General features: G+C 41.4%; 1 protein-coding gene across 2 annotated transcripts in view; it reads left to right on the top strand.

Annotated features, from left to right (window-relative positions):
• IMPG1 (interphotoreceptor matrix proteoglycan 1) overlaps nt 1-21,534 on the top strand; it is a 132,502-nt gene extending 110,968 nt beyond the window's left edge. For both annotated transcript variants that reach the window (XM_047860032.1, XM_047860031.1), the window contains 3 exons: nt 13,785-13,980; nt 20,018-20,090; nt 21,457-21,534. In XM_047860032.1, coding sequence (XP_047715988.1) covers nt 13,785-13,980; nt 20,018-20,090; nt 21,457-21,534 — 347 coding nt within the window. The remainder of the gene's footprint in view (nt 1-13,784; nt 13,981-20,017; nt 20,091-21,456) is intronic.
• Nucleotides 21,535-24,359: the final 2,825 nt, after the last annotated feature.

Here is a 24,359-nt window from a genome sequence, read left to right as displayed (position 1 = left end):
GAGAGTTCAGCCTGGAAGGAAGAGAAAGGTGTGCTGAGCCAGCACGTTTAAAGCCAGGTTGTCTAAAAGCTCCTGTTCAATCTATTTATATCTACTTTGGTGTCCTATTTTTCTTTTTTCTTTTCTTTTCTTTCTTTTCTTTTTTTTATAACTGTGGTCTTTTACAGTTTAAACTTTAATAAAATCTTGTAAAACTCAAAAAGTCTTCAAACTAAGTACCAAACAGCCCTTAAAGTATTCTCAAAATTACAAAATAAAAACATAGAGTTTATCATTCATAAAATACTTCCAGTTTGGAAACTACTTAGCAAAAATATACAGGTAGCTACAAAAGGTGGATACATTAATTCATCTAAACGTTTTAATGCAAAAAATAAAGCAAAAATTAATAAACTAGCTTAAGGATATAAAAATACTCCAAAAATGTTTTGGGGAAGATGAGTTTTACAGAAATGGACATTTGGTGAACTGCCCTCCATCCTATGAAGTAGCTGTCTAGAGACCAGAGGCCAGTGCTGAAAGTATACATTTGGGAAACCTCAGTTGAAATCAGAGAACAGGTAAAAAAATGGCCCAGGGCAATGTACAGGGCAGGAGAAAAGGAGAATCAGGACTGAATCTCTGAGAAACCCCAACACTTAATGGGGAATAGAAGGATTGTCGGTGAAAGGAGCCAAAGACGGTGTTGCAGAAGCCAAGGAAAGAGAAGAGCGGGAGAGACAGGTCAGCTGTTTCAGCAGCCATGGGTGAGCAGTGGATAGAGGCCATGTAAGTTGACGGTTCAGAGGTCATCAGAACCCTTCGCAGAAACAATCTGCTAGAGTGGCAAGAGCTGAGGCCAGATTTTAGTGAGGTTGGGATGAAATGGAAAATGGGAAAGTCAGCATGCCCTGTCCACCTCCTGTCTTACAACCTAGAACAAGGCTCCTACCCTCCCACAGACACTGGAGATAGGGGGTGCTATCTTCTTTGGTGGTTACATTTCAAAAGAGAGGCTCCTAGGTCCTTGGGAAAGACACTCTTGAGTTGTAATACTGGCAAGAAGCTTCAAAGATGATGGACATCTCAAACGAGCAGAGAATGAATTTACAAGTACAAGTTTTCTAAACTAAGAAAGGGGAAGTCCGCAAGCTGCCGAAATAGCTCAGCTGGGAGAGCGTTAGACTGAAGAAAGGGGAAGTCAGGGGTCTAGAGTTAGTCAAGCAAAGGGGAAGGGGAAGGCAGTCTTGGTCAGAGGATTTACCATTTCTCTCTATGCCCTGATTTTATAATATTTACAGGCAATGCTCAGACAATTATTTAGTTCTATTTGCAAAATTTGACAAAAAATCCAATCAAGTCTTTTTCATTTATTTTCTTTTGGCCTAACGTCAGGGTGGAAATGTAGTTTGTGGTAGTAATGCGGAGAAGGGGGAAATATTATTCCATTGTTACATTTAGACCAAAGAGAAGAGACATTGTGAAACTTCTCATGAGACTACTAGGGGGGCATCATTCCACATTCAGATCAGCATCTGAATTTCTGGATGTGTCCTCTAAATGAGGGCTATTAATCAGTTAGGCCAAATAATATCTGCAGAGGTACAGACATGGAGTAGAAGCGACACAGTGTTATTACTGCGTGTGGTTTACCATTCACCTTTTGAAAACAACCTGAATAAATGAATCTATGATATAGAAAGTATAAACCAATGTTAGAACTATCTGTGATTTATCAACTGAAAAACTGAATAAATCACAGCTTGCTCACTATTCTGCCAGCATCTCTGGCAACTAGCGTCGTCTTTCATTTAGGCTGCTATGAAAATTCTCTAGAAGCATGTAGGGCTTTTATGCCAGTTAGCTGTGCAGGTTGAAGATTTCAAACATGCAAAACTACACATACTTATTCTAACTTATTCTCTCCTTGGATTCCTAAGAAGTCTCCTCAAATATGGGCAGATTTCAAAGCTGGTAAATGGTAAACATTGAAATTAATTAGACTCTGGCATCCAGGATGCTTCCAGCCAGAATGTGAATCGGCAAACTCATTTTCTCTGGAACGTTGCATAATTTGAAAGATTTGCATTTAGTTGCCAGCTCTGAAAAGTGGTAGATGTCACTTATCACAACAATGACAATAAAACAGTAATAGCCACTATCGACATTTTTAATCTTAATAAATAACTATGCAAAGTAGGTATGATTTCTCCCCATTCCACAGTTGGAAAAACTGTGTTTCAGAGGAGTGCAAGTAACTTACCTTTTACAGGTCACACAATCACCAAGTGCTGTCACCGGAACTCAATGGCAGTTTTGTGTGCTTCCTTCAAGTCTGTTTACTGCCTCTTTATAAAAAGAGTCTTATCAACCCTCCTGCTGGGTATACAAAGGGTGTTTAATGTATTTGGAAAAAGTGACAACACACTTAAGTTTAATTAATCCTAAATGAATTGTTAGATGTCACATTTCACCAAGTTGAAATATCCTGTAATATTTTGTTACATTCTTAGAATGCCAAAAGAAAAAGAAAAGAAAGGAAACAAAAAGAAAAGAAAGGAAAAGAAAAGAAAGGAAAGGAAAAGAAAAAAGAAACAGAGGAAAGGAGAGAAAAAAGTCCCAAACTTCCTAATGTCCCCTATATTTGTGTTATTGGCTCTGCCAGGGGGTCCCTTCCAAGCTGAAGCAGCCACAGGAATTCTCCTTCCAGGATACTCTCCCAGCCTCTGCCCCGGCCCCATCTCCTGTGTCTCTGGCTCCTGTTTTTACTCTGTTGCTGTCCCGTGCTCCCTGGAATGCCATCCCCAGGGATTTTCCGTTAACACCTGCTTTCATTAAGGAACCCCAGTATTGGCTGGACTGCCAGATACCTTTTGCCCTCTCGAGTTCCAACCCATGCCCTCATCCCACACTTGAGCCTCCCCATGGAGCTTCCTGAAGATGCTCCTAGAGTCCTTCATGGAACCCCCTAGTGCACACCCTGTAGGGAAGCCTGGGCTTCAGCCCAGCTGCACAGCCTCCCACAGCCCCTGCTATCTGAGCACTCCCTCTGCCAGCTGATCCTGGGACACTCAGGCCCTAACACCCATGCACCCAAAACATCTCAGTTTGGTAGATATAAATAATGACCGAGAGCAGAAATAATTCTGGAACGTCTCATCCGGGGCAAGATGTAGAAAGGCATTCACACATGCATTCATAAAAGAGTTACTGAGAGCCTACTATACATAGTTGGTGGTGGTTGTTCTTGAGAATGGTGGCAAATTAAAGTGAAATTCAAGGTTTTTCATATTACATGTCCGTTTAAACCAGAAAAGAACTCCCATTACTAATTTATTTAATTCCACAAATGTGTATTAAGCTTCAAGCACATGGATGGTGCTATGCTATGTGCTATTCATTGTTGAATGATTATTCTCACCCTAATCCAGCCCTTCAGCAAGAAGCCATAAGCTAAACATGTTTTGGCCAATAATAAAATAATAAAACAATGAAGTACTAACTTATATATAGATTTTTTTAAGTTCTTTTATTTTTTTTTTAAACTTTTTTGGAGAGAGAGAGCACTCACACATGAGAGCCAAGGAGGGACAGAGGGAGAGGGAGAGAATCTCAAGCAGGCTCCATGATCAGCGCAGAATCTATGTGGGGCTCAGTTTCAGGACCGTGAGATCATGACCTGAGCCAAAATCAAGAGTCGAATGCTTAACCAACTGAGCCACCCAGGTGCCGCTTAAAGTTCTTTTAATCACCGAATTCCATCCACAGTTCTGGAGGTTTGTGCCAGCGTGTCCAGCTAATGTTCCTGCTGTCTTGTTCCAGTAGGACACCTAGAATGGGAGATTTATATTTGAGCTGCAGGGACATTAGCGATCGTCTGGTTTAAAGAACCCATTTTATAGGAGAGCCAAATGAGACCTAAAGATGCTAACCTACTTTCCCACAACCACAGCCAGTCACTGGGAAGTGCCCAGGGCATTTCCTAGAGGCTTCTGCACTGACAGCAGAGATAAGCAGACTCACTCCCTCTGCTGGTGCAGCAAATCCCAGAATATTCTCAGGATTTGGGAAAATAAAGCAGGTGGGCCAGTGTGGAAGGTGAGGCCCCTGCATTGTATCTCAAAGGAACCCTCAGGGGAGGGTCATGTTTATTCAAATTACTAAGTGCTAAGCACCAAGCACGGTATTAAAGTAATATTCACATCTTGAGAAGGAAACAGACTACCAGTTCTGCCTTAACTAGGCCTTTCATGAATAGTAATAAAAATACTAATATTAATTAATGAAAATACTAAAAAGTATATCCTATGACTGCATTGGTATAAAGATGAATATATCCAACTTGGATTATATTAATTGGTGGGTTTTTTTTTTATTTTGATTAAAGAATTTAAAACACGTTCTTCAGCACCTAAGCGTATGCTGGGCTAAAGCCATGTGTCCTGGGCCCTGCAGATTACCAGTGACTCAAAGAAATGACGCTTCCCCTCGTCCCCACATATGAAACCAGGACCTCAAAGCCTTGGCTAAGAGCTGGGGGGGGGGGGGGGGGGGGAGGGTTGGAGAAAGGGCACTACAGCTGCCCCGACCTCTACCCCTCCTCCTACCCCCCCACCCCAACCCCCCCTCCTCTCCCCGTCCCACCCGTCCCCGCAGCGGGCAGGCGCGCGCGAGGCCAGGTTTACTCCCACGCCACTCGTGGGAAATCTGGTCACTGCGTCCAGGTGTGAAGCTTGGTCACGCTGGGCGCCAGGGCGCGGCGGGCCCGCCTGCCTGGTAACTCCGCAGCCCAAGCTGTGCCTTTTGGGAATGGGAAAAGATGATCCAGGAGTTTCCACCACATTCCCCCAGGCGTCCAGGCCGGATCTGTCGCGGTAATCATAGAGTAATAATGGCTCTATCAGCCGTCCCCTGCAGCTCCTTCCGCCACCGCGCCAATTCCTTCCAGACTTCTGTTTCCTCCACCGGAGCTTACCGCACAGTGGTTTTTAAGGAGGAAGCAGCCCCGGGTCTTAAAATTTCATCCCTTAAATCTATTCCTACTTCTTTGCTATTGAGCGCCATCTAGCGAACACTAGCCTTCATCACATTGAAATGGCCTGGTGGAGGAGGGGGAAGTCCACGAAAAAGACCTCAGGGGCCCTCAGCCCGGGTGAAGCCTGAGTTTCAGCCAAACAGAGCTGAAATTCTGCCTTAGGACAGGACCCTATCAAAGGAGATACTTCACTTCCTGTACCACACGTGAGTGTTGCCAGGGCGTAAGAGAAGGGCAGAATGAAATTATAAAGAAGAGAAGAACAGGGCAGAAGGGCCGTCAATCAATTCACAGCCCCAAGGTTACCAAGTGACAGGACACTCTGCAGCGAGCGGGGAAGAGGGCGGTGCGCTAGGAACTGGAGTTGGTAACATGAGCCCCTGAGACCCTCAAAGGCCTAGCAGACCAGGAGAGTCTGTTTTCAGGCCTGACAAACATGACTAGAAACAGGAAGCTAGGAAAAGACATTCTTGGACCATCAAGAACCTATGAATGTCTAAGCTGCTTGGAGAACAGGACCATGATCTTTTTGTTTTTAATCAAAATAGTTTTTTTCAGGAATAGAGTTTAGTGATTCATCACTTACATATAACAGTGCTTATCCCAACCAGTGTCCCCCTCAATGCCTCTCGCCCTTTCAGCCCTTCCCACCCACCCAACACCCCACCAGCAACCCTCAGTTTGTTCTCTGTATTTAAGAGTCTCTTATGGCCTGTCTCCCTCTCTGTTTTTATATTATTTTTGCTTCCCTTCCCTTATGTTCATCTGTCTTGTATCTTAAATTCTACATACGAATGAAATCATGTGATACATTTCTTTCTCTGACTGACTTATTTCCCTTAGCATCATACACTCTAGCTCCGTCCACATTGTTGCAAATGGCAAGATTTCATTCTCTTTAATCACTGAGTAATATTCTGTTATATATACATACCACATGTTCTGAATCCATTCATCAGTTGATGGACATTTGGGCTCTTTCCATACTTTGGCTATTGGCAAAAGCGCTGCTATAAACATTGAGGTTCACGTGCCCCTTTGAATCCGCATTTTTGTATCCTTTGGATAAATACCTAGTAGTGCAATTGCTGGGTAATAGGGTAGTTCTATTTTTAAGTTTTTGAGGAACCTCCATACTATTTTCCAGAGTGGCTGCACCAGTTTGTATTCCCACCAGCAGTACAAAGGGTTCACCTTTCTCTGCACCCTTGCCAACATCTGTTGTTGCCTGAGTTGTTCATGTTAGCCATTCTCACAGGTGTGAGGTGGTATCTCATTGTGGTTTTGATTTGTATTTCCCTAATGATGAGTGATGCTGAGAATCTTTTCATGTGTCTGTTAACCATCTGGATGTCTTCTTCAGAAAAGTGTCTATTCATGTCTTTTGCTCATTTCTTCACTGGATTATTTGTTTTCTGCATGTTGAGTTTGTTAAGTTCTTTATAGATTTTGGATACTAACCCTTTATCTGATATGTCCTTTGCAAATATCTTCTCACATCCCATCAGTTGCCCTTTAGTTTTGCTGATTGTTTCCTTTGCTTTGTTATCTTGATGAGGTCCCAATAGTTCATTTTTGTTTTTGTTTCCCTTGCCTCTGGAGACATGTCAAGTAAGATGTTGCTGTCACCAAAGCCAATTTTTTTGCCTCTTTTTCCTCTAGGATTTTGATGGCTTCCTGTCTTACATTTAGGTCTTTCATCCATTTTAAGTTTATTTTTGTGTATGGTGTAAGAAAGTGGTCCAGGTTCATTCTTCTACATGTTGCTGTCCAGTTCTCCCAGCACCACTTGCTGAAGAGACTTTATTCCATTGGTACTCTTTCCTGCTTTGTCAAAGATTAGTTGGCCATATCTTTGTGGCTCCATTTCTGGGTTCTGTATTCTGTTTCATTGATCAGAGTGTCTGTTTTTGTGCCAGACTGTCTTGATGATTACAGCTTTGTAATACAGCTTGAAGTCCAGAATTGTGATGCCTCCAGCTTTGGTTTTCTTTTTTTTTTTTTTTTTTAATTTTTTTTAAATGTTTATTTATGTTTAAGAGATAGAGAGTGAGCGGGTGAGGGGCAGCAAGAGAGGGAGACACAGAATCTGAAGCAGGCTCCAGGCTCCAAGCTGTCAGCACAGAGCCTGATATAGGGCTCAAACTCATGAACTGTGAGATCATGACCTGAACGAAGTCAGACGCTTAACCAACTGAGCCACCCAGGCACCCCTTTGGTTTTCTTTTTGAACATTACTTTTACTATTCAGGGTGTTTTCTGCTTCCACACCAATATTAGGATTGTTTGTTCCAGCTCTGTGAAGAATCCTGGTATTATTTTGATAGGGATTGCATTGAATGTGTAGATTGCTTTGGGTAGTATTGACATTGTAACAATATTTTTTCTTCCAATCCATGAGCATGGATTGTTTTTCCATTTGTGTGTGTGTGTCTTCTTCAATTTCTTTCCTAAGCTTTCTATAGTTTTCAGTGTATAGATTTTTTACCTCTTTGGTTAGGTTTATTCCTAGGTTTTTTATGTTTTTTGGTGCAGTTGTAAAGGGGATTGATTCCTTGATTTCTCTCTCTGCTGCTTTATTGTTGGTGTATTGAAATTCAACTGACTTCTATACATGGATTTTATATCCTGCAACTGTGCTGAATTCATGTATCAGCTCTAGAAGTTTTTTGGTGGAGTCTTTTGGGTTTTCCTTATGGAGTATCATGCCATCTGAAAAGAGTGAAAGTTTGGCTTACTTCTTGCCGATTTGGATGCCTCTTATTCATTTGTGTTGTCTGATTGCTGAGGCTAGGACTTCCAACACTATGTTGAATAACAGTTGTGAGAGTGGACATCCTTCCTGACCTTTAGGGGGAAAGTTCTCAGTTTTTCCCCATTGAGGATGATATTAGCAGTGGAACTTTCATTTATGGCCTTTATGATCTTGAGATATGGTCCTGCTATCCCTACTTTTTTAAGGGTTTTTATCAAAAAAGGATGCTGTATTTTGTCCAATGCTTTTTTAGCATCTAATGAGAGGACAGGACTTTTAATGTGAACTGTAAAATTCCTCAAAGTGTTCCCTGCAGGCAAAGAACACTTATTGAAATGGTTTTTATCACATGATGAAGAGCTAGGAGACATCCTTCCTCCACAACCAGTTGGGAATGCTTTTCAGGACCTTTGGCATACAGACGAAAGACATTATATAAGCAAATCCAGGGAAGAAACTAATACATAAAATGTGCTTACACTGGAAATCTCAGAATGATACAAGTATTTCCAAGCCCCATGTGACAGCTCACTTACTTCAAGTCATGTTTATTGCTGTTACATTTTAGCAACAGAAACAAATGTGGAGTTATTGTGGTGTCAGACGGTACTTTGTACAAGGAAACATTCTGTCTAATGGAGGAGTTTTGGCAGACGATGGTTTGAACTTCGGTTTAGTTAAGAGAGCCTTTGTTCAAAGCATTCGTGGAAGTCTGATATGTAAACCTGTACAAGTGGACATGCTGGCATGCTTGCCTCCCCCCATCCCTTGTTCGCCCATTGGAGCCCTAAGGTCTCTCCTGGAAACCCCATATTTGAAAACCACTAGAATGATATCAAAAGCTGAAGTTGTAAGCAGACATGTGGATGTTAATCTGGGATTATACTTACTAGATAACAAGACTTGAGTTTTCTTGCTTATGAAAATGAGGTCAGCTGTGGCGCCTGGGTGGCGCAGTCGGTTAAGCGTCCGACTTCAGCCAGGTCACCATCTCGCGTCCGTGGGTTCGAGCCCCGCGTCAGGCTCTGGGCTGACGGCTCGGAGCCTGGAGCCTGTTTCTGATTCTGTGTCTCCCTCTCTCTCTGCCCCTCCCCCGTTCATGCTCTGTCTCTCTCTGTCCCAAAAATAAAAAATAAAATAAAATAAAATAAAATGAAAATGAGGTCAGTGGTATCTACTTAGGAAAGTTGTGAATATTAATGAAGACTTGTTTGAAGTGCCCAACACAATGCCAAACACAAAATGGCTGTAGATAAATGTGAGCTCCCTGTTTATGTAAATCATTGTCACTGCACTCCTGGTGAAGCTGGAGTGCAGGATCATGATCCCTAGACTACTTTGGGAACAAGTCCTGAAATGGAATGACAGTGCCTTGACTACCTCTGGCATCCACATAGGAAGCTAAAGACTAGGCTTAGGACCTCTTGGTGCCAGGATGGACATGGAACTTTCCCACCATCTGCAAACTCGCAGACCCTGACACTGCTCAACACACTAAGGCCAAGTACCCTGGACAGAGATTGTCAAATTTGCTGTGCAGAAGAGCTCCCTACGTGAAGGACAGAAAATTAGGTCATTTTGCCAGCTAGCAATTATAGTAACCCCAGGGGCTACACCAAGTCATACTTGGTGGGTATGATACAGGCTCGTGAAGAAACCTCTCTATAGAGCCCACCATAAAAATAATGTATTTAAAGAGGGCTTAAGCAAATCCAGGAAGCTATGGCAATTATAGACCAACTAGGCTATACACCAATCATGGAGACTTCCCTTCCTCTAATCCACACACAGCTTGATTATGACTTGAAAATATTCTTCTAGAAAATGACATCTAATTGTTCTCTTCCTAATCAACTGTTGATCTCAAATCTCCTTGAACTCTCTCTTTCCAAGCTACAGATTGTGTTCAGAACAGAGCAGTTCAGGTTTTTACTACATAATGTTTACATTATCAGTATTGACCAAATCAAGAACAGAGAGCGAGAAGTTCAGACTGACTTTATTTTTGTTTTGTGCAAAGCACTGGGGATGTGTTAAGGAGGAGGCAAAGAGTCATGTGGCCTACAGTGAATGATGAATGAGTCCATCATTCTAAGGAGAAATGTCTTTAAGATATGACAAAGAAAGAAAATAATCAAAGCATAGGGAAAGCTTTACTTAAGAAATTTCTACTAGGAACACCTGGGTGGTTCAGGGGATTAAGCATCTGACTTCAGCTCAGATCATGATCTTGAGGTTCACGAGTTTGAGGCCCAGTTCAGAGCTGGAGCCTGCTTCAGATTCTGTGTCTCTCTCTCTCTCTCTGCCCCTACTCTGCTTATGCTCTCTCTCTCAAAAATAAGTAAGTAAATATTGAAAAGAGTTTTTAAAAAAAAGAAATTTCTACTAAACTTTTGTTCATCATACAGTCTCTTCTCTTCCGTGGCACTTCCTTCCACAGTCAGCTCACAGCCAGTTCTCAGTCTTTGCCTGAAGCCCGAAGCTGTAGGTGCCCCTCCAAGTGTGGTATGTAAGTAGAGGGCCATCAGCACACCAAAGAAAAGTATTTTTTTTTTCAACGTTTATTTTTGGGAGAGAGACAGAGCATGAACGGGGGAGGGGCAGAGAGAGAGGGAGACACAGAATCGGAAGCAGGCTCCAGGCTCTGAGCCATCAGCCCAGAGCCTGACTCGGGGCTTGAACTCACGGACCGCGAGATCGTGACCTGGCTGAAGCCAGACGCTTAACCGACTGCGCCACCCAGGCGCCCCAAAGAAAAGTATTTTTAAGGTATAATAATGGAAGCGGTATGGGCTGCTTTGCAAATTAGTATTGTAAATACTGTGTCTTCTGGTACCATTCTAACTCGCTGCAATTGCCTTTACTTGCTGTGGTCCCACGGCTCCCCCTCCTGGCTCTTTCCTTCCCTGGGACTTGCCCTCACGCAGATGACCAACACAAACAGCCCGTGGTCTTTGCAACACTCAACTTTGGGGCCTCAGCTTCCTCACCTGCAAAGTGAACAAATTCATGAGACGGTTCTAAAATACCTTTCAGCTCTAACATTCTCTCTAACATGTAAAATTTTATATAAGGCTAAAATAAAAATCTAAAGCAATTAGTTTGTCTGAAATCCTTACTGCTGCAGATTTTGAAGGGCCCAGTTGGTGTTTGTTGAATCAGTGAAAGTTGTCTTAGTACCCAAGAAGGTATACACAGCAAACAAAAACTAAGCTCAGTGATTTGAAGTCTCCTACTTCTCTCTAGACCTGTCCTGAATAAATACCATGGGAAAAGCAAGTTATTTGTAAACAAGGTGCACTTGTCCTTCAAATATATCTGATCCAGGGCCCCCAAATTTGGATAAATTTATTTCCCCAACGTTGCCTATTGCATTCTGTTCAGCCTTACTGGTGCATAGACAATGTCGGGCAGGGCCGAAAGAAATTACGGTAAATCGGTAATATTTTTTTAATGGGAAACTCATTTGGTTATCACACCTTTACTCTTCAGAGGACTAGAATCTGTACATTGAGTCAGCTTTCCGAGTTAGTGTATTTCTCCACTGCAGAGAGAAGGAAGTGGAGCCTCTATTCCTCCCTGACTTGTGTTTTCAAGACTAAAGTCTTGAGTGTAAAGTTGCTGACAGCTGTTATTTATTAAACCAGGCCCTGGATGTGAATCACCTGGGTTGTCAGGGTAAATCTCAATCATTTTCTAAACAATGACAAGGATCCCACAACATGGCCAACTTTAGGAACTTTGAAGCACAGAAAGCCAGTTCACAGTAGTCAGGCCTGTTTGTTTATGCTGCAGAGAAATAGAACTTCACGTAAAGTCTTCTAGCATTGTCTACCTTGCTGGAAGACCCAGGTATATATTTTCAAGGAAGTGCTCATGCCCACAGCTCGGGCTGGTTTTATTAATCTACCTCACTATCACTTCTTCCACCACAGGGAGGCGCTGGATCAGGGTAGTGAATGAAGGGGTTTATTGGAATTCTCACCCCATGCCATGTCCCCCCAGTGACCCTACACAGAGCTTATGTGGGCAGTAAATTCGGCAAAGCAGCTGACTATGTTCTTCTCCACTTGAAGATTCACAATAGACATTAGCTTATTAATGACCCTAAAGAGATTTAAAAGTAAAAGGAGAAGAGGTTGAGGTTGGAGGGAAGAAAGAGAAAGAGAAACAAAGGAAAGAGAAAGAAACCTGTTACATTTATTTCACCCTGCATTAAAAAAACAAAGAACGAAAACAAAAAGTACTTATTTAGCCACCAACCTCTTTCTAGTATAAAACCTATTAAATCCTGCTGACTTAGAGTTCTGCAAATGTTCCCACTTGGGGAATACAGGACAAGATGATCACTGAAATCATCCTAATTCTGACAATTCTAAGTTGTGTTTACATGTCTTCTAATGCACAATTCTGATCATACCCTTCCCTTGCCCAGAAATCCTCCATGGCTCCCACCTGCCTGGAGAGTCCAAATTCCTTAGCATGGCATCCAAGACCTACCAGTGTTTGACCTTAACTTCCTTTCCAGTCTTAGTTCCCTTCCTTCCAGTCCACAAGGTTTTGTTGCCTCCAAACTGGGCTTTCCTGGCTCTCTTTTCTCATATCTGTTGCTCTCCCTCCTCTATGCCTCTGTTCATGCTGCTGGGTCCAGCTGGAATGCCTTTCCTAGTCTTTGTGCATACAAATGCAACTCACTTTAAATAATTGAAACAACGATCTCTTCTCTAACTTGTATTTAGAGTTCATCTTACAGCTCTTACAGTGGACAAGGTAGGGGCTTTTCCTATAGAAATATCTGTATGTATTTCTTACCTTCCCCTAGGCTTCTTGGAAGAATAGCTTCATGCATGGCTACCTGTGCCTTAACTCCTTGCATGGAGTATGTTCCTTTTGAAAGAACAATCTGAAAGATAAATGGCTGCTGTAATTCAGCAGGAGCTCCTTCCAGGGCAGAAGGAAGAAGTGTCTTCGGCCCAGAGGCAGGTTCTGCCATCAGCATTGGGGGACTCAGGCCATTTGCTTCTCTGCCTGAGAGCTCAGTGTGCTTAGCTCTATAAAAACAGGGAAGAGCTGGCAGGGGCCACAGGCCTTCTGAGCTAAATACTCTGAGATTCTCATTTACAAAAAAAAAAATTGAGACACAGCTACAGAATTTAAAGTAAAAGAGAACAGTGACAAAACAAAACAAAACAAAAAAACAGAAACTAGAGATCCACTTGAATTTTAATAGAGGAAAAACGATTAACCCAAAGGAAAGATCTCTAACACTGGGGCCAGAGGGATCAGCAAGGGACTAAGAGAAAGATATTTTTTAAAGCAGTAAATTGTCCTGAGTTCTCAAAACTGTCCACATAAACGACTATTTGACTACTTTACAAGGTATACACCTGATCTTAAATATATACTTTTGTAACTCATTGCTGCAGAAAATGCTTACTTTAAAAACCTAACAAACAAAAAACCTTAATTCTCTACTGCAGTGGTTCTCAAAGTGTGCTCTCCAGATCAGATGCATCAGCATCACCTGGGACCTCCCTAGACCTACAGATTCTCAGCCCCCATCCCAAACGCTTTGCATCAGAAACTCTGAGGCTGGGGCCAGGAATCTGTGTTTCACAAGGCCTCTAGTTGATTCTGATGCACCACCAAGTTTGTTCATGATTATATTCAGAGTAAATATGTTATCATTGTCATAAACTCAGATACAGAAATGTGTGTTTCCCTTTTCATTCCAGTCTGTTATCACTGCTGTACAAACCAGTCCAAAATGGAGTGATGGCAAATATATTTGGTCTCTTGCCTTTGACTTCTGCCTGTTCCACTGCTCAGCAATCCATGCATTCATTAAAATCCATCCCATACCCGGGCTCTGTGCTGACAGCTCAGAGCCTGGAGCCTGCTTGGGATGCTGTGTCATCCTCGCTCTCTGCCCCTCCCCCACTCATGCTCTGTCTCTCTGTCAAAAATAAATAAACATTAAAAAAAATTGTTTTAAATCTGTCCCATATCTTACAGCTGATCAAGCAGACCCTTGCAAATTCCTGGCCTGTGGCGAATTTGCCCAGTGTGTAAAAAATGAGTGGACCAAGGAAGCAGAGTGTCGCTGCAGACCAGGGTATGAGAGCCAGGCACGCCTGGACCGCCGGGACTCTGGCCTCTGCACCCCCATAGAGGGATGTGAGGTCATCCAGGGAAAGGGAGCTCCGTGCAGGTAGGTCAAGTACAGTAACTTTATAGACCCAAGGATTTGTTACTCTTGCTCTTGAGAAACCTGTCATTAGAATGAATGCATATGGCCCTTTAAACTCACATGGTTCTCAATCTCCAGTGAACATCAAAATCTTCCAGAGGAGGACTTGTTCAAACACCTGGCTGGACCCTGCTAGGCTCTCTTTTGATGCAGTACGTCTGGGGGTACCACCTTAATTGGTGTTGAGGTGTGTGTGCATGTGTGTGCGTGCGTGTGTGTGTATTTGTTTTTTTCCCCCTATTTGTAAAGACAGTTTTCATCATAATAAATTTGGAAAATATACAGAATTATGAGCAAGAAGATAAAAAATCATGTGATATTCACCCTATTAGCTATTATTATCTTTTGGTGTATATGTTTATACAGAATGTGTACATAGAATGTTCTAAAGCAAAATGGAATCAGACTGGCTTCTGGTTTTATACTCAGCTTTTGTACTTAGAACATTCCCCCATGGCATTAAATATTTTCTGTACCGTCATCTTTAATGATTACATAGTAGTCCTTTCTTTAGGTCTTCTGTGTTTAGTCAATCTTTATTTCCAACAGAAAGGTTAAGAGAAGCTCTTAAGAAGAGGGAAAAGGAGGAGGGGTTCATGACCCAGACTTTAGGGTGTAGGTGGCGTTATGAACGGTCAGGGAACATGAAGCCTCCCGATTCTTCTCCAAATCCTGTGATACCCAGATAAGGTCCACACTGTGCACTCTGACCTCGGAGAGTTTCTTCGTGAGCCTGCCTTACCTTTCCCAGTCATGAGTTTCCAAATACACACACCTGAACATATCCTCAGACTTTTAGACCACCTTGTACCCCTATCTTTAGTAGATCATCATGGTTTTTTTTTTTAAAACTGTCCTCTTATTCATTCTAGTGGCCACAGTCTCTAACTTCCCACCAGGGAGCTCATGGCCATCAGTTCCTCAATAAAGAAGCAAGAGAGGGGCACCAGGGTGGCTCAGTCATTAGGGTCATGATCTCAGTTGTGAGATGGAGCCGCACGTTGGGCTCTGCCTGACAGCAGGGAACCTGCTTAGATTCTCTTTCTCTGTCTCTTTCTGCCCCTCCCCTGCTCTCTCTCTCTGTCAAAATAAACTTAAAAAAAGAACCTAGAAAGATTTAGCCTTTCTCTTCTTGAAACATAACCCTGTTCTTTTAAAGTTAAAGACACATTAAAGACAACTATCCAATAATGGTTAAGAAGCAATATTCTGGAGTCAAATTGTGATTAAAATTTTGGCTTAGCAATTTACTAATCAAGTGACCTTGAACAATTACTTCTCAGAATTTTGATTCCCTCATTGAATCAAACCTTTTTGAGACTAATCAAACCTTTTGGGTTCCTGCAGGGGGCATATGAAATTACGTTTATAAAGCATCTTTACAAAGAACATAAAGCACAGAATGTCCATTCAGATGAGTGAGGGTTACGATAATGCTGTCAACTTTCTCCAGGTTAATCTCACTTAAAATCACAACCGGATTCTAAATGGAATCTGACATTGTTCCTAAAATCCTCCAGAAGTGAAAATGAACAACAGAAAATCTTGGAAGTACAATGATGGAGAGATTTCTCTGTAAGAGAATAATACATAAACTAATATTTAGAACACTAGGACAATAAATACACAGAATAAATATAAGACCCAAATAGATCCTTATATTTAGGGAGTTTTTTAATGTTTATTTATTTTAGGGGGGGGTGGACAGGGAAGGGCAGAGAGAGAGGGAGACAGGCAGGCTCTACGCTGATAGCAGAGACCTCAGTGCGGGGCTCAAACTCATGAACTGTGAGATCATGATCTGGGCCAAAGTTGGACACTTAATCGACTGAGCCACACACGCACCGGAATTTATTTTAATGAGCATTTCAGATCAGTGGAAAGTATGGACTGGTCAATAATGGTTAGAGTACAATTTGACCTTCTATTTAGAAAAAAATAAAATTACTTTTTACACAGATCAATTCTATATCAAAGATTCAAATCTAAAATCAAAACTATTAAAATTGAGGAAAACTATCTTTAAAACCATTTCTAATAATCCTGGGCTTAAAAAAAAAAAAAACCTTCCCTAATTAAGATACCAATCGCAGAGGACATTAAGAAGAGGATTTCTACAGGAAAAAAGTCACCACAAATAAAATTAACATATTAAGAAGGTGGGAGAAAAATATTTACAACCTATTTTATATCTTAAAAACTCACATAAGAGGGGCGCCTGGGTGGCTCAGTCGGTTAAGCGTCCGACTTCGGCTCAGGTCATGATCTCACGGCTGGTGACTTCGAGCCCCGCGTCAGGCTCTGTGATGACAGCTCGGAGCCTGGAGCCTGTTTCAGATTCTGTGTCTCCCTCTCTCTCTCTGACCCTCCCCCGTTCATCCTCTGTGTCTCTCTGTCTCAAAAGTAAATAAACGTTAAAAAAAAAAAATTAAAAAAAAAAAACTCATATAAGAAATCCAGATGACCAAGAAAACGTAGGAAAAGATGCTCACTCTCACAATAATCAGGGAAATCCAAAAACAATAGAGATAGCATTTGTGAGTTTGTGAGTTTGTTAAAAATAAATAAATAAATAATAATATCCAGTATGGGTAACGTCAGGGAAAATGAGTTCTTTTTTTTTTTTTAATGTTTATTTTATTTTTGAGAGAAAGAGAGAGAGACAGAGTGCGAGCAGTGGAGGGGCAGAGAGAGAGAGAGAGGGAGACACAGAATCCGAAGCAGGCTCCAGGCTCTGAGCTCTCAGCACAGAGTCCGACGCGGGGCTCCAACCCACGAACGGTGAGATCATGACCTGAGCGGAAATCATGAGTCAGGTGCTTAACCGACTGAGCCACCCAGGCACCCCCAGGGAAAATGAGTTTATCAAGCATTGCTGGTGGATGTATAAATTAGAAAAACCTTTTATCAAGAAATATTTGTTAGTACCATGAAAGTTTTCATTTGATTCAGATACTCTACTTTTAGACAATTATTCCTACAAAAATAACTGCATTTGTGCACTAAGATGTGTTTATAGAAATGTTTGCAGCATCATTGCTTTGAATCATGCCCATCTATGGAGAAAGAGTTAAATCATGCATAGTGTGTCAGTCACTAAGGAACACAGCAGTTAGAAAGCAATGATATAGCTCTATGGGAGCTGCCATAGGGAAAAAAAAAAAAAGACATTTGATTAAATGAGAAAAGTAAATTGCAGAATAATAGACCTTGTTTATGTAATAACCTAATAATTAAACTATGTACTTATAAGTATAGTAGGTTCAACTGTGTGGCATTACCATTCTGTCAGTTAACAAATCATCAAATATTGGCAATTTTGTATGGTTCACTCAAAGATGTAAGGAAAAGCATAGCGCATATGTGGAATGACAGATGCACTCAGCTACTATTCCAGTTAACAGTGGAAAGAAGAACTGCTCAGTGTTATTTTTTTTTCTTAATGTTTATTTTTGAGAGAGAGACAGAAAGCATGAGCAGAGGGGGAACAGAGAGAGCAGGAGACACAGAATCCAAAGCAGGCTTCAGGCTCTGAGCGGTCAGCACAGAACCTGATGCTGGGCTTGTCACAGCTCAGAGCCCAATGTGGACCTCGAACTCACGGACCGCGAGATCATGACCTGACCCGAAGTCAGATGCTTAACCGACTGGGCCACCCAGATGCCTCAAGAATTGCTCGGTGTTAAATGCTAAACTCAGATCTCCTCAGCATGAGGACAATTCCCATTGCCCTCGCGCACTGCCTCAGTCAGCGTGGAAGACCCCTGAGCATAGTGGTGCTGAGGGCCCCCCTGCATCCTTGCCACCTCCTCCTGCTCCTCACAGGATGCCACCGTTTATGTGACTCTGACAGTTTACGTATATGAGGTTTACTTACATGACAATTTAAGACCTTATCAACCATAGACAAAGACAGTGATGAAATCTGGAGGCTTTGGAATTAAAATTCCAGCTCTACCCCAACTAGTTGTGACCTTGGACAACATTAAACCTCAAATTTCTCATTCAGATAAGGGGGATAATCAGAATACATCCACTGGTTTAGGTGAGGGATAAATTAGACGCTCTTCGGGATAAACGACCCAGCCTCTAGCATGGTTGGAGCTGGTTGATGATTATCCACAAAGGGCAGCCCCCTAAACACAACCTGAGATTCCCTGTCTGGAATGCAAGCCCAAACGCAGAAGCACATGGGTGGAGGACATGAAAGTGATGTAACACCGAAAGCAGCACCCTCTCAAGAATTGTAAACTCAGCTGCGATTTTGTTAGTCTACCTGAAAATGAAGGGAGAGATGGGAAATTGTACTGAGGGCAAGGGCCTTGCTGAACAGATGAGTCCATTGAGTTACAACAAACATTTTCAGTTTGTTTTCTTTGTCATTCCACTGCCAAGCCTTCATTCATTGTATTTTCACCTTTATTCTTCCTTCTTTTCCCCCATTCAGTATTTATGACTGTACTCCATACGTTTTTCCTTTCCTTCAATTGTAGATGTTCTGTAGATAGATTCAGTTGTATGGAACTTGACAAAAATTCTCCCAAGAATAAACAAAATTTTCATTTTCAAAGGTCTCTTTTTTAAAAGCTTAATGAGTTTGACTTTCATTAATCACAATTATTATACATATTCCAAAAATACAAATCTAGATCTAATAGTAAATAAATTATGACTTTTCCTCCTCAGATCTAAAACTTTTCACTTTGTCCTTCAGCTTAATGGGCCTAATTTAATAGGCTCCTAATACAGGAGCCAGATTAAGGAAATGATGATGCAAAGTGACATCTCTGAGGAGAGTTTTATAATAAGGAAGTACTTGTCTTACTACAGTAAGATCCCAGATTTACTCACTTGCTACACCTCAGATGGGGGAGGGGTCCATTTTTCATCTCTTGTAGCTCTTCCTAACTCCCTTAGCAGCACTTTCTCCACTGGATGGAGAAGGAGTGGGGGTGAGGGGAGGAGCCAAGAGAGGGAGGAGTTAGAGTTTAATATAGTCCAATCCAATTTTTAAAACTTCATCTGATTAACAATTGAAGCAATCACTTTAGGCAACTCAGTTCCTTTGGAATATATAATCAGCCTTAAAAATCTTTTCCCTTCCTATCCTTTCTCCAAGATGGTATCTAGATGTATGGGGAGTGGGGGGGTGGGGGGGGGTGGAGACTCCCTGCCTCACCAGGCCCTGTGGAAAGCCTCTATCCTCATATTTACCTCACCTGTGATCTCTCAGTTCTGACCCCACACACCTACACATCCCTTAGTATTCTCAGAGCCTCCAAATCACCCAACCAGGGCAAGTAGGAACCAAACATGCTGAAGGAACAAGGAACTTATTTCCTCAGACTACACCTCCAGGATAGCAGCTTCCTTCCTCCTATAGTGATACCATCTCTACGCCTTTCCCTGAAATTATTATGGACAGAATGTTGGGAGAAAGAAAACAGTTTACTGATAAGGGAATGAATATATGTCACAGAACATCCCCCAAATATTATACCCATTTTATAATGTAGAGAGGGAAAGGGCAAGGTGCAAAAGGTGTATACACTACCATCAGAAATTGTATAATATGTATGTTAAAAAATGTGGAATTATATACATCAAATTATAAAGTAACTTTTGTTTTTAAATTGTACAAACAAATGTCATTACACGTGGTTGTTGTTCAACAACCACGACTCATGACTGTAAAAATAACTCACAAAAGAAATAATTCCACTTTTTGCGAGATGAAGTTATCCCTCATCTTTCTCTCGAGCTCTGTTCAGGCCTTCCGAGACCGCTGCCCAAGAACGGTGAGCCAACTGGGAGGTGAGACTCAGGGGCAGAAGCAGAGAGCACACTTCTTCAACTCTCACTGGCAGCACCTGCAAAAATGGGCGATCCATTTTCATTGTTGTCATCATTTTAAAGCGAAAATAGTAGCAAGTTGTAGTTTCTCTCAATGTTGATAAGCCCAGGAAATAAAATACCATATTTTTGCTTTCTTTTGTAGGTCACCAGGTCACTCTAAAAATCAAGCATACAAAACTAGTGTTAAAAAATTCCAACGTCAGCAAAATAACAAGGTAAAGTAATACTTTTACATGTTGGTTTTACTGAATTTTTAAGAAAATTTAAACTATTTCTAGGTCTGACTCTCGTTTTAAAGAGAGATAAGAAAGAGCACTTTGCCTTTATTTGCCGGGCTTTTTAATTGAGTACGTAAGGGCAGGGGGTATTGTAAGGGGGTTTGTTGGTGCAAGGAAGATAGAGACAGAGGGCTGGCATTATCTGAAATGTGTAGACAAAATAATAAAATAACAGAAAAACAAGCCAAGTGTTTTATTCACTTTTTCTTATAAAAATATACATGCCATTTATCAAATGCATTGCAACAGATTGAAATTTTCATAACTCATATTCTTGGAACTGAATCATTTTATGCATATTCTTGTATCTTCTTTTGATTTCAAACAATGAGCGAAAGCAAAAATTTATGTAGAGAAATATATAGAAGACACATGATTTGTGAACAATGGGTAACTTCAAAAATTCCTATAATTTCATCCTCAAATATTCCTTCCAGTGTCCTAGGTATCCCTTTCAAAATATTCATCCAACTTATTTGACTAAAATAATTCTGTTTTACAAAGGGAAATAACTTATCTCTAACCAGGTTAAATATAGAGATTAAAAAACATACCTTCTGAGAAAATACCTTGGACAACTTTTATCCTAAAATTGCCTAGTTTCAAAAATTGTACCTAGTCTTTGATGTTTTGTAAAAATGAGTGATAATCAGCCAGTTCCCACTCTACCCGAGATCTATAGTGTTGGATGGAAACAAACACATCAAAGCTTGTACTTGAAACAAGTTATTACCATCAATATACAATCAAGGATGCTGAGGCAACCACACCAAATACTAATCATAATTCCGTGTAGCCAGGTGCACACGGGAATAATGTGTGCCGTATTTATTTCCTGAAACAAAGGAAATTGGAAAGACAGAAGAAGTTCAGTCTTGAGCCATAAAATGACAACGAAACACCATGTCTGTATTAATAAAATGTCCAGGATGAAGCAAACACTAAGTAAATCCTAGAGTGCCAGGTAGATTTAAGGACCACATTTCAAATGAAGCAGCAGCATGGAATAATCATGTTTGCTGAGGTTGGAAGGGAAGGTGGTGACTTTAATTCACAAACTGCCCCCTCTGCTTTAAGAGATGCTTCAGCCTGAGAATCTAAATGGGTTTAAGAAGAGATGGAATACGTTCCTACTAGGTTATAAAGTTAGGAATATTTTGGAGGGCATCCCCAAACCTTTCAAAGAAGATATCGTAAATGGCAAGCATACTCTTTCAAACACCAGCAGAGGCAATATTAGAATGAAATATTGATTTGACCTCAGATGGCATTTCGTAAGCTCTTGAAACTATTTCTCTTCCAGATAATCAGGAAAAGAGATTCTGAATTACTGGCTGAAGGATATGAAGAATTTAACTATCAAGATTGGGAAGGAAATTAAGAACTAAAAATATGCAGATTATAATTTAATCTGTCTCAAGAGAAATGGACTGCTTTCTCAAGGAAAATTGTGTCCACTCTGTGAAAATTCTGAAAACACAGGCAGGCATATTTACCGGTCATCCGAATCCAGGCATATAGTCAACATTGAGAAACAACACACACCATATTTCAAATAGGGAAGAATTGTGAACTTGATGACTGGTAATTCCCGCATAAAAAAGATGCTTATTATCAAAGCGCAAAACACAATCACTGACCGATAGTCGTGACAGCAAACCAGGTTTGCTTCCAGCTGCCCTCAAAACACTACTCACAGATCATTTACAAGTGCAACTTACCTATTGTTTTGGGGAGGCTGAACAATATATCAGAAAGCAAAGCTCTTCATGTGTTACAGTGCACGTGAAATACATGTATGCAAGGACATGCAGATCTCTCTGAAACACAGATGTATCCAGTATGTAAACAGTGGTGAGGGTATATATGCTCTGCACTTTAATGTCTGTAACGCACGCGCGCGCGCGCGCACACACACACACACACACACCTTCAGTTCTTCGGCACACTAGTTTTACAAGAAATTAGTGCTTGCACAGTAGATCGTTTTGTTGCCAATAATTTCTGAATTGTTCCTTTAATAGAAAAAGGAACTGGCATTCAGATATATATACTATGGGAAATCTAACTTTTCTTGTTACCACATAAAGCTATTTTTTTTAACTTTATTTTTGAGAGGGACAGAGACAGCATGAGTGGAGGAGGGGCAGAGAGAGAGGGAGAGAGAGAATCCCTAGCAGGTTCCATGCTGTCAGCACAGAGCCCAGTGTGGGGCCCGAACCCACAAAACCGTGAGATCATGAGCTGGGCCAAAACCAAGAGTCAGACGCTCAACCAACTGAGCCACCCAGGCACCCCCCGCATAAAGCTATTTTAAAGGAAGACACTATGTTGGGGGGGGAAAATTACATTGTACTTTGTGACATAACCAATTCCTATTTTCCACCACAGAGAACTGTCTTCCTAAAATTTAATAATTCTATTGAATACTTCTTGACATTAACTTTGCTGTGTGCACAGGTAGATTGGCATCAAAGTAATCCAGTTTAGTCAGTTTTTAAACGCGCTACTTAATGAAAAATGATTTCTCTGTATCTATTTCAAATGTTCCACTACTAATATATTTGCTGCAAAACCTTAATTTCAATAAAATGTAAGCACTATATTCATAGATTTTTAATAAAATGGATCTGTGTTTTAGTAGCTGTTCCCTGGATTTGCTTTATGGATTATGACACATGATTTTAAGCATGATTTTAATGCTACCAAAAGATGAGAAAATATTCAACGTTGGCAGCACCATTTTAGCAGTAAAACTTCAAGAATAAAAACAAGTATTTCCTAATGAAGACATATTCTTTTGGGAAGTGGTATCCCCTCCTGGTTACAAACCCTTGCAAATTCACTCCTGTTGGCCTCAGAAATGCATGGCTCTCAACCCTATTCCCACCCCCAATCGTCCCCTAAAGTGAGGACCTGTGATTTGGGAGAAGGAATTCAAACTGTGACATGGTGATCAAGTGCCACAAAGAACGGTGGTAGGAGACGTACCTACTCACTTATCTCTGGAACCCAAGGGAAAATACGATTGTTAGAAGCATGATAGGCCAACCAAAAGCACTTGAAAACGATTCCATCAAGAGAAAAAATTAAATTCTAACACTATCACCTCCTCATAATGTGCCCTCCACCCTCTACATTTCAGTTGTGCTCTAACAAGAGTAAGGAATGTAGTTTTTGATGGGGAAAGAGAAGTAGGCGAACACTTCATTCTGTTAAAAAGGGTCCTGCTTTGAAGTCAGTGTCTCTCACTCACTGGATCACCCACTTTTCAGATTGGTCTTTTCCAACCAGCCAGAGAAGAGCTGTTGACCTGCACTCTCAGAAACCCCACCTGGATCATTAGGTTCCAAATGAGAGGCAGGAAGTAGCCTATGGAGACTATCTACATTCAAAGTCTCAGCAAGAAGGCCTCTTCTTTGGATCCCTAGATTTTACTTCCTTTGTCACGTCACAGATTGGTAAGGACCTGGGGAAAGGTAGCCAAGATTTGGGTTTTCTCTAGTTGATGAGGGAGCGTGGGGCAAGCTGAGAGCAAAATACAGTCTAACAGCACCCCCCACCCCCCAGGTGGAATATGGGTGATATTCCTCGGACACTCCTGGCTGCCCAAGAACCAAGGAAAGGGATTTAAGTGCTTGCCATGGTAATGTGGGAAACTAAGGCAAATGTAAAATCAAATTCCCTTACTGCCTACAGCCCACTGACCTCCTTCTAGGAGCTCAGCTTCCTCGATGATGATATTTTGCTGGGGGCAAAAGGCAATCTTGGCTTAACATTATCCCAACCTCAAGGATCCTGTAAGTCTACTTCCTTTATCCCAACTGCCCAAAGATATATGCTAGCAATCATACTCCAAGCCCCCTGATATACATCTTAGGGGTCTCATGACTGAGGTTTTATTAAAAGGTAATAAATGGTGTTTCCCTAGCAACAGCTAGCCCCTCAAGGTCCTGGAAACCTTGCTTCCAAAATTCCTTAGAGATTTGTTCTATCCCTGACCCCCTCCCAACCTGAGGGTATATAAGGAGTTACCTGTTATGACCCCATGCAGCTCTTCTTGCCCATGGATCTTGCCCCCACGCTCTAGTAAATCACCTTTTCTTGCACCAAAGAGGTCTTCAAGAATTCTTTCTTGGCCGTTGGCTCTAGACCCCATGAACCCCCATTACCCCAAAACTTCATCATAGTCAATGTGAGTAGTTG

The sequence above is a fragment of the Prionailurus viverrinus genome, chromosome B2 (genome assembly GCF_022837055.1).
Source record: "Prionailurus viverrinus isolate Anna chromosome B2, UM_Priviv_1.0, whole genome shotgun sequence".
In the NCBI taxonomy this organism is placed as follows: Eukaryota; Metazoa; Chordata; class Mammalia; order Carnivora; family Felidae; genus Prionailurus; species Prionailurus viverrinus.
The sequence above is the reverse complement of the archived record's forward strand: the minus strand, read 5'-3'. Positions and strand labels throughout refer to the sequence as shown.